The 11,546-nt window shown below is 35.1% G+C and overlaps 1 protein-coding gene across 1 annotated transcript in view; it reads left to right on the forward strand.

The window, feature by feature from the left end:
- Positions 1–11,065, forward strand: part of TTN7 (Structural maintenance of chromosomes (SMC) family protein) — a 209,268-nt gene extending 198,203 nt beyond the window's left edge. Inside the window, exons 24-28 of the mRNA XM_089822696.1 lie at positions 9,158–9,326; positions 9,479–9,625; positions 9,931–10,026; positions 10,132–10,306; positions 10,490–11,065. Of these exons, the coding sequence (XP_089678822.1) occupies positions 9,158–9,326; positions 9,479–9,625; positions 9,931–10,026; positions 10,132–10,306; positions 10,490–10,680 (778 nt within the window). The 3' untranslated portion in view covers positions 10,681–11,065. The remainder of the gene's footprint in view (positions 1–9,157; positions 9,327–9,478; positions 9,626–9,930; positions 10,027–10,131; positions 10,307–10,489) is intronic.
- Positions 11,066–11,546: the final 481 nt, after the last annotated feature.

An 11,546-nucleotide genomic window follows, 5' to 3' on the forward strand; every position in this document is an offset into this window, starting at 1 on the left:
TAAAGTATTGGACCGTGTTTCAAACTTAGCAATGTGAACCTCTGAATCTGCTTACGCGAACCTGCAAACGTTGGGTCTTCAAACATCAGAATTGAACTCATATTGGGAACTAGAATCTGCACTTCAACTTTTGTCAACCAATGAGCTTGCAAGATGAACTTTTCTGAACCACTGAGCTGATCTCTATCTTGACCTGTACTTTTGCAGTTTCTCGAAACTATTGAACTGGCAGAACCTGAACCTAAATGATGAGATTCTGAACTTGTTGAACTAAACCTGCTGAATGAACAATTTGGGCTATTGGACCATTTTGAACTGCTTTGAACTGTTGAACTACTTTGAACTACTTCGAACTTCAGTTCGAAGTGGTTCAAAGAGGTTCAACTTCTGAAACTAAAAGTTTAAAAACTGTGACCATATCGGGTACTAACACCTTGATTGAGATTAATGGAAGATTTGGCAATTCTCAAATGTTACCTTGCACTTATATCTGTTATAACTCTTTATCAGTAGCACGCATTAAATTACCTTTATCCATAGGTGGTTAACAAACATCCCTGCTTGTGTTGGAGGATGCTAGTGAAAGTTTTTTATTTATTTATTTATAGAAATTTTGCATCTTCCAATTCAAGTTACTTGAAAGAAACTGAAATTGTTTCTACAGTCTTTGAGCACATATCCAACATTTGTGGCAATATTCGCGTGCCCTGCCTATAGCTCTGTAGACATTTCTACTAGAGCTGTCAGAACTACAACATTTAGCAAAATCTGTTTACAATTTTCTGCTTGTAAAGGTTACATAATATTGGCTGAACTATCTTCAATAACTCCACATGTTGTATCTATGCTTCCAAATGTGTATACATATTTCTTGAGCTGTAGAATAATGGATAGATTCCTATGCTCAATTCTAAAAAGGATTTCACAAGCTAACCATGATATAGCTGAGACAAGATTTTAAAACTAAATAGAGAGATACTAAACCACTAAACCAGAAATGAAGAAACAAACCAACGTTTTTAATTTTTTGGTGCTGATCAGGGATAACTTTAAGAAACTTATCCCGAGAAAAATATATAAAATGCTGGAGAATTCAACATTAAATGTGTAGGAAAAATTCCTAATCAAGGGCAATTTTTTTGTTTGAGACAAGGGAGAAAATTATTTTCTATTGCCAAAATTTTCCTTTCTATATCAAAATTTCATAATAATAGTGGCGAATCAAATTATGTTTTTTGGTATGCAAATAAATGTAGGGGATTTTTTTGTTGGTCATAAACATTTTTGTAATGTAAGAGGCGAATTAATTGTTTCATATAATGCAAAATACTAATATAGTTGGCTAATAATGGTTGCTACAAAGAGATTATTTAATTTTTTTGGTAAATTTACAGTCAGGAGTGGTCTATGGCCCACATGCCAAGTGTACATTGTACAATGTACTTGTAGTCTGCCAATCCACTAAGATTCAATTAATAATGTGTCCTTTTCTATTGCCAACTTGGTTGTCATCACTTTTCATGTTATCATTTTTATGGTGAAAGGAATTTATTTGGACCATCAATGTAAGATAGATCAATGGCCTCGACTCTATTTCAGACCTAATTTTAAACGTTATAACATAAAATCTAATTCTTCCTGAAATTAGGACACGTGTCCCAAAGCTCAAATATAAAATAATTGGCTAAATGAGGGTAGTTGGAGATACGTGTCGGTAAAATGGTAGGCAATGCTCAACCCAAAGGAAAATATTATTTTATCGTAAGGGAAAAATAACATTGTCCAATAAGAAAACATTAGGGAAAGGCTAGCAAAATTTTAAAAATAACTGGCTTAAATGTAGATTACATTGGCGATTGGACCGAGATTTGGGAACAATTATGTGTAAACTAATGAGCAATTAGCCTGAGATTTGGACCCAAATTATTTAATATCTCGGCGACATGGTTGACCCCATATGTAGGCTTTATTCGCCAAATGACGATTTCCCAAAGAGATGGAATTGCCAATTGGTGAAGATTTACCACTAAAATAATCACTTGTGCTGGTTGCCTTTAACTCAGGATGCTCCTGCATCAGTTCTTGATCATTAAAAACCTCATTTAGGATCTCACTTTTTGACATTGTCTATCAGACCCTTGAAATTGTTTTTTCTTGTCATTTTTTCACTTCGAAGAAGCGAATAAACAAATTTAATGAGCATCCTATGCAATTGCAAACATCAAACCAGACATTTTGTGAAAATATTTGGCAGAGAAGGAGCCTACATTGAGTGAAGAGGAGTTGGAGATCCTAAAAAACCTCATTTAGGATCTCCAACTCCTCTTCACTCAATGTAGGCTCCTTCTCTGCCAAATATTTTCACAAAATGTCTGGTTTGATGTTTGCAATTGCATAGGATGCTCATTAAATTTGTTTATTCGCTTCTTCGAAGTGAAAAAATGACAAGAAAAAACAATTTCAAGGGTCTGATAGACAATGTCAAAAAGTCATATGACCTAATTTTAGAAACAACAGTTCTTTGAATTACATGCATTATAAACACATCTTTTTTCTTGCAAACAAAACATTTTTTTTCTGGTTAGACCTGATTTTGAAGTGATAATATCTGCATGGCACAGGTGGCAGATTTGTTTAAAATGTTGGTTCATATCTCTTTCTCATTTTCTATGACGTTTCTCTAATCTGCAATCTACAAATAGCTTAATCAGGATGATGAATCAAATGTGATCTAAATTAAGTATAACTTTCCCATGCTTGTTTTCCCTAAAAGCTTGTGATTGTACACTAATTGCAAACTCAAACCTCTATTTTTATTTGAGAGCAACAACCATTTACAAATCAACAGTATGATGAACAGGGCTAATACATTGAACTATTGGATCAATAATTTTGTGGTTGAAGTTAGAAAGTCTGCATTTTTATTGTCTCTTTAAAGGCTTGTGGATTTCAAGGGTCCTAGTTTTGGAGCAATTTGGGCATGCAACCATTGGTTTTAGACATTGACCTCCTTAACCTATGTCAAAACTATGAAGTACCAATGGATAAAGCTACCCAATCCTCTCGTCCATATATGGTGGATAAAAACTAAGTTACAGTTCGGGTGCAGGGACAGATGTGGGTACAAGAACCCAGTAGATGGATATGTCAAAATTTTTGCTGGGGCATTTGCATGCGTTTGAGTATGTGTCTGCATGTGTGAGTGTATGTATATACATTAAAACAATTAAAGAAATATATAGAATTGTAAAACTAAATCATTTGAGAGTGTGATACTTCATCATTTATCAATGCCAAATGCCAAAGACATATATTAAATGTCAATTGATAGTTCAAAAATACACCATCTTATACAGGGAAATTCCCAATGACTACCAGCACGTGTCCAAGTGCGGTGTGTGCATCAGCATCGGATGCATGTCGGCATTAGATGTATAGGGCCCTAGGATGCGTCCGGAACATAGGATAAAACCTTGCAGATTATTGAAAATTCATGGCTAAATTTGCATCAGTAGCAGGATTTTTTTCGTGAGAAATATTTCAACCTAACTTGGAATAGAAATAGACTTGAAAGGCAATCTTTTGGGAAAATCTTCAAGGCATTCAGTGGGGAAAAATCTACTTAAATGTTATTTTAGGTGTTATTTTAAATTTGTTTGATGTATTTAAAATATTGCAGTTGTCTCAGCGATAAAATGTTTTATTACGATAAGTTTGACTGGGCAATTAAATATTCAACTTTATCGCCAATAAACCGGTGATGAGTTGTTTAAATATCACCTGCAGTTAACTAATAAGGACCGCCAAGTTCATTTCATATTTTTAAATTGCCAAATTCTGTTTGGGGGAGAAAGAAAAGAGTTTCAAGGAAAAGAGAGGCGATTTGCAGAGATCTAGAGCATCTTAAAAGTATGAAGAAAATGAATGGTGTGCACCATCAAGTTGTTTGTAGTTCTGAAGTTGCTAATTTGGTCATGACACTGGGAGCGTTGCCCCTTGATCTTGTTGGGGTGTTACCCCCAGAGTACGATTTTATTTTTGGAGTACACTACAACTTTGAGTTTAATAATATAAATCAATCCACAGTCAGTTGTGCAGAGGGAGAAGCTACAGGCACAACGGACTTCTAGGACTAAACATCTTACCCCTCCAGTTGTTTTTGCTAGGGCTGTTGGGAAAGATAAATATGTAGAACATTTTGTACTTGTATTTACTTACAGGTCTACAAAGACAATTTTCTTTCTTTTGTTTGCTTCAGAATTTAGACTATCAGGTTATGGCTACCAGTACCAGCCATCAACATTCCACATCAGGATGCCATTTTGTACCCTATTTGCATTTTAATATATCTAAACGTATCATGTTTGTTTTTTTATTCATTTATTGGCTCATGTGATGCATCTCCTCATTGAATTTTGCAAAAAAAAGTGCATTTCTAATTAAATTGAAGCAATTTTATAACTCTCAAATATTTTGCTGATAAGTTGCCAATTTATCTCTGCTATTTTGTCATTTTAATTTGTTTTTTGCCCTTGGTGGTAAGAAGTTGATAACGATATTTTGAGCTATGCTTTTAAGTTTTAATCATTAATATCCATAAGTTGGAAGATCCATGTCTGTTAATACAGATTATGGATCATGTTTCTGCTAGCTTGAATTTGGTAAGTGTCCTCTTTCTATAGAGGATTTTCAATAGGTTAGAAGGAAACAAAAAAGGAGGACCTGAGTTCAGAATATGATTGGAAAAGGAACAAAGCAAAGCACTGCACTCCCTGGATTTTGGGACCTCTATTAATGCGTAACCTTTTGTGTTGAAATAAATTGATATGGAATTTACCTAGGCTCTAATAGAAGCAAATCCAAGTCATGGGTTTGGAAATGCTGGTATGACATTCAATTTTTTGGTGGGGGCAGCTGGTTTGGGGTTGCTTTGGGTGCATCCATACAAATCATATTTGGAACCTAAAAGCAGCAAATAAGTTGGGATTATCTCGTAAAATGCATATAATATGTTAATGATGGGAGCTACCACATAAATGATATAAGATCAAATGTGTGTGTGTGTGTGTAGAGCATAATAAAACAATAATGTAATTAGAGATAATAGTGGGTTTGGGTAGTTAGGTAGCAAGGGGATGTTCCGGTTGGTCTCCCTAACCAACCAAGCACTTATTTAAAAATATTTGAATGTGAATGATTTACTTGTTTTTGGTAAGAAATAAGCAAGGTCACCAAGAGACGGGGAGATTTGGAGGTCCCTGGTACTGGTATTGGTACCGATATGGCAATTTTTCAATGATAGGAGATGGGGGTACTTGGAGACGGCAAATAACTTTTTTTAAATAGTTTAAAAAGTCTAATACTAAATACAAAATTTGAAAATAGTAATACTATAAAACTAAAAGACAAAAAGTAAATAATAATAGTAATGTCACATTAATATAGAGTCAAATATTTCAAAACTCACATAATCACAATATTGTATCTCATTGGTCTTAATTCTTGCATTAAAAATATTAAAATGAGGGCTAAAATATATGAAATTATTTAATATTATATTTTACATTTAAATTTTATCAAGAGACTTCATTTTTTGGATTAGGAGACTGGGAGACGTAGGGGACTTTGTCATGAAGTCTCCAACCTTTTTGAGGTCTCCGAAGATGCGAAAAGTCTTTGAGATGCGTCTCGGTCTCCAAGACGCGACTTTTAGGGGGGAGACGAGTCTCCCCGTAACCATGGAAATAAGTAATACTATTTACCTCACACATACTTGATATGATTGTCATTGGTAATAAGTGCATATGCTGATCCTGGTAATATTGAATCCGTGTTTTGGTTTACTGTACTATAACCATTCTACAGTGTGTTTCGTCACTTTAAGTTCAAATAGCACTAAAATTGTGGTTGAAACCTAAAAAGCTTAAAATAAATATATGTATATTAATAAAACTGTATATGACATACATTGAGGAAGACTAATTTTTACAGTCCTTACTACACCTATAGAAACATTCTATTCACATGGACATGTCTCCTGTCCCTGAACTTTCCGTCCCAATGAGCAGAAATTGACCAAAATATCAGGAAATGTCCCGTGCCATTTGCTGTCCCCAAACAGCAAGGGAAGTTTCCTGCCTTATGAAAAGAATTGAAGTTGTAAAAAAAATGTTTGCTTCTATAACTCCAATATTCAATGAAACACACACTAAAAGTTAAAAGTAATTTAATTTTCCAAGGCATCCCAAGTCCGAGTCTCATACTATGCTTGCAAAATTTCATTCTTGAGTTTTGAAATTGAAAAAGTGCACTATTTTATTTGTTTGTATGATTGAATTTTTATTTGCTCTGAAAATGTTTACCATTTGGCACCAACCATAGTGGCTACCATTGGATGATCACCTTCTGCCAGAGAGTGATAGTGACCCAGATTTTCTCTATGTCGTTGGATATGATAGCCCAAATGAAGCTTTGTTTCATAGACTATTGTGTTTTGATGTTTGAGGCTGCTATTATAATGTTTTATTGAAATTTGTTATGCTGTTATACTGGGGCTGTCATGATTTTTTTCATGTTGATGGTATTTTTTTAATTTGTAATCTGTTTTGACTGGAACTTTGAACCAGTGGGATCACGGTTGGGGGACCCCATCCCCTAGGTATACATGTGGCTGGTAAAGCATTAAAACCTCCTAGATTTGACTGTTTGTTAGTCTTGCCTCCAATCAATTTTCCTTCACTCCTGAAATCTCCTTATGATTCCCTTCCTTATCACTCCATAATCTCCTTATGCCCTCCCTTATCACTCCATAGTCTCCTAACCTCTCCATATCTCCATGCTTTATGCCTCCCTTCATCCTTATCTCTCCTAATCTCCACTCCTTATGCCTCCCTTCACCCTTATCACTCCATTCTTTTCTCTTCTGTTGATATGGACCCTAGAACAGCATATTCCGTCAGCACATGTATGAATGCTAGTATCAACTCCCCAGGGGCACGTGGGTCAAATCTCAAATGCTGTCTGTCGTCCACCAAGTCTGTGGTCAACCACCATGCACTGACATCAGTGTAACTTCCGTGCAACTCAGCCTGTGCACAGCGTGTATGGGCATGTTCATTGATCCCCTGCATGGGTTGGGTTTCAAATCTGTATTGTCATTCCAACACAGCTTTGCAATGGCAAAGGTTGCCATTGCACTGCAGGTCAACCCCATATTTATATTGTTGTTATCAGTTGTTCTCAATTGAGATATTTCTTACTCTTCCTCTTTATATATCTGCTATGATGATTGTCTGGATGCAATATATAATCACAAACCATATGAATTATTAGTAATCACCATCACCTTGAATATAACACCTGGTTTGAAACTCATGAGATATGTTTGGTTTGGAACTTGCAAAATCTGATGTGTTCATTATTTGTTATGTAATTATAAATATTTTATATGATCAATATGAGCATAGAAATGGGCAAATAAATATGTTCATGATAACATTCGTGAAATTCACTGCATTCCTGAAATCTGAAGTCAATCTTTTTAGTCACATATTTGAAGCAGAGTTCATGGAGGAATTGTCTTATGTAGTGCAATACTTTAATGGTGTGACGCTTTTATAAGTTATATAAGGGTGAAAAAGAAACTTGATTGATTAAGAAACATGCCATGATAGAAATGAGGTTAAGCATTAGTTAGCTGTTAAAGGACAGTTGGCAGTTGCAGCGGGAATCAGTTATAACTTCTCTAAGAACTTCCTAACTACATAAAAGCTAAGCAGAGTTCATGGAGGAATTGTCTTATGTAGTGCAATACTTTAATGGTGTGACGCTTTTATAAGTTATATAAGGGTGAAAAAGAAACTTGATTGATTAAGAAACATGCCATGATAGAAATGAGGTTAAGCATTAGTTAGCTGTTAAAGGACAGGTGGCAGTTGCAGTGGGAATCTGTGTGGAGAGCTCTATAAAAGCTTCATTTGAATGAGTGTGGCAAGTGTCCAATGGTAAGTATGTGAGAAATATAACTATTATGCTTTGAAAGGTTTGAAACAGACTCTCTGATGTAAATAGTAATATGTGGTATTGAAGTAATTGCAGCAGATTGATGACGACTTAAAAGTTTAATTGATCAATACATAGCGAAGTGCCAAATTCTGAGGTAAAATAAAGTTTATGACCATCAGGTATATGGTTTTGTTTACATGTCTTGAAACAATGCTCAAATTCTCAATTTTGATTTATTATTATTTAAATCATGTCTTTTTAGAATATGAGTTACAAAAATGATATACGTGTAGACATTTTCCTCCTGAGCACTTTGCAGTCTACAGAGCTATTGTATTATTTTGTTTCCGACTGGATTCAATTCACAGAAGTTATATTCTGATTATTTGTACTTGGGGTCATCTTTTTAAAGAGTAAAATCAGATTTGTTTTGCTGTATCAGACCCTTAGTTCATTCACATTTGTAAAAGGAAAATGGTAGATTTGTATTTCTCAATTTTGTACATTCTAAATTGGCGCTTAAGTAATTGGTGAGTTGGTGCTCACGTAAGGGTGTTTGGTGATGCCCTGGGTTGGTTCCCGAAAGATCGTAATTTGTTTTAAGCATTGAGCCTGGATTAAGTAAGTCCTAGCAGCTTTTTTAGCCGCGGCTTTTCCCATTTTTGGTTTCCACATCAATTCTTGTGTACTATCTTCATTGTGTGGTGTTCTCTTGCAGTTTTTGTCTGGTGCTTTCCTTTCAATTTTCACATTTTTTGTGAATAAACTTTTAATTGATTCAAGTTTTGTTTACTACTAATTCATATTCCCTCCCCGCTTTCAGTAGCAATTCTGTGTTCTACACCCCATCCCTAAAATGCCAATAGATGACAGAAGACATCTGATTTATTTTCTTTTATTTGAAGTGCTACGCAGCACTCATTGTAAAAGGAATCTCCAATCAGTTTTATGATACAGTCACTGCCACCAAATAGACAGTTACCCATTGATTACAATAATGTATGGTTATGCAGTTCTTAATGGCTTTGAGGGTTTTTGCAATGCAATTACTTCTGCTGCTTAAATGTTTCATTTTTCTGTCCAGGACTAGTACAATTACACTAGTAGTCATTTTTTTGCTTTGAGTAAGTATTCCTGTTTGTTAATTGTGCAGGAACAAGCGCAAAAATCTAAAAGAATTGCACAAACTGCTTCACAAATGCAATGAGTCACTAAAAAAGTTCAGTCATGTCAACAAGAAAGCATTGGATCAGTACGTCAGTTTCACAGAACAAAGAGAAGAGCTGCATAAGAGACAGGCTGAGCTTGATGCTGGTGATGAGGTATGAAATGTGCTTAGTTTGAGGTCATTTATTTTTTGTTTTGTTTAGATAACACAACTTATAGAATTGTGCTTGTAACATATGAATATATGTGCAGCAGCACAGAGAAGCTACATGATCATTCAATAGATTAACTTGTGAAATTGTATCAGAAAATTAGGGAATTAATTTCAGTGCTTGACCAACGTAAAGATGAATCTATTGAGAGGACATTCAAAGGAGTGGCCAAAAACTTTCGTGAAGCTTTTTCTGAGCTTGTTCCAGGTGGTCATGGTTCCCTGGTAATGAAGAAAAAGAAGGTACGTTCATTTTATTTTTAGGAACACGTGTTAGAGAAATAGTAAGTTATAGTTGCCATTTACTATTCAAGTATTCTTTCTTACTCTTTATAGTTTGTGATGATCAATTTTAGTAATTCGTACAACTTTTTTGTGTTGTATTGAGAATCCTTATACTTCGCTTCTGGGAATTATTGGTATTAATTAAATGTTTAGAAAAGTCTGTTCTAGAAATAATATCAAAATCAGGATGTGTGAAAATTTTCAGGTTTAAATCTTATTAATTTAAAACGATATTTGAAAGGAAATATTCAATCTCCCTGCAGGCTGGTGAGGTTGATGAAGATGATCCTGATGATGATGGAAATCGAGATATGGACTCTGATGCAAGGGTAGAGAAGTACATTGGAGTCAAAGTGAAGGTAAAGTTATGATCCGCTCTGCCTTAAAAGAAAACATGCGTATGCCTTTTCAGTTATATTTTCTCTTGAACATATGCACATTTCCTTGATGCTGAATTCTTGCAGGTATCTTTTACTGGGAAAGGTGAGACCCAGTTAATGAAACAATTATCTGGTGGTCAGAAAACAGTTGTAGCCTTGACACTGATCTTTGCAATCCAGCGATGTGATCCTGCTCCATTTTATCTTTTTGATGAAATCGATGCAGCACTAGATCCTCAGTACAGAACTGCAGTTGGTAGTATCCTATTTCTAATCAACTTTGTTCTTGGTGCATGCTTACTTTGGTCTTTTCGAGTCAAGAGTTGGTATTTTCCAGATCTACATTACGTTCTTTGCTTGCGTTTAAATCACTTCCTTTTTTATTGGATTATTTTTATTTTAATGCAAGATCCAAATAATGTTTACCTTAATTACCTGGAAGATATGATAAAACGGCAGGCAGATACTGCAAGCACACAATTCATAACTACTACCTTCAGGCCGGAACTTGTCAAAGTTGCAGATAAGATTTATGGCGTCACACATAAAAACAGAGTAAGCCGCGTTGATGTGATAACAAGAGAAGATGCACTGTACTTCATTGAGCGTGATCAGAGTCACCAGCAAGAGTAAGAAATGACACTTGCATGATGGCCTGTATATGCTAAGATTTTTCCATTGTTCATACTCGTGTACAATTATTTCTTTTAGTACTGTACCTAACTAGATTAGGCAAATAAAAAGCTGTAAAGAGGCTCAAGTCGGAGCTTCTTATTGCATGCAAGCTACATGATCACTTCTTTCTGACAGAGGAGTCAACTTTTCCTCAATGCTGACAAATGTATTGTATCATAGTGTTTATGGTACGTGTAGTTTTCTCTTCAATGACAGCAGCTAAAACAATGATTCTGAATTCTGGAAGATGAGTTCCTTTTAATTAGCATTGCGCTGTACTAATAACTGAAACTGTATCCAGTATGTAGCAACTAGCAACCTATGCAAATGAATAGTTTTGTAAGATGATTTCCTTGTGGCACTTCATTTTCCGCTTTTGGAGCAAAGCTACTTCGCTATCTGATTAATTACACCACCAATAATGTTATGTGGGACATTGTTGAGTGCATGCTGACTTCATGTATTTTTTATCTTTTCCAATCCATAATAATTTCCTTTCCAAACCTGCACTGTCTGTCTGATCCTTTAGCTTAGTGGAGCTCAATCTTCTCGCCTGCTGCATTTGTGTGCATGAAAATTTACTCGTTATATTTAGACATTAGACTGCTGGCCGTTCTTTATAGCTGGAAATTCATAGTCTATCATTTTCTGGTCTGCCCATGGGTACTGTTTACACTGCATGTCCCATAGTGTTGTTTGATTTGGTGCATGCTATTTTGGTTCCCAACTTATTGAATTGTAGCAATATTTTTTGCAACTACACAGATCAAAATCTGGGTAACATGGCAGTGAAATGAAAACACTCACATGTGCTTTCTTATTTT

The sequence above is a fragment of the Cupressus sempervirens genome, chromosome 3 (genome assembly GCF_028749045.1).
Source record: "Cupressus sempervirens isolate cs-2001-9-10 chromosome 3, ASM2874904v1, whole genome shotgun sequence".
Taxonomy (NCBI): domain Eukaryota; kingdom Viridiplantae; phylum Streptophyta; class Pinopsida; order Cupressales; family Cupressaceae; genus Cupressus; species Cupressus sempervirens.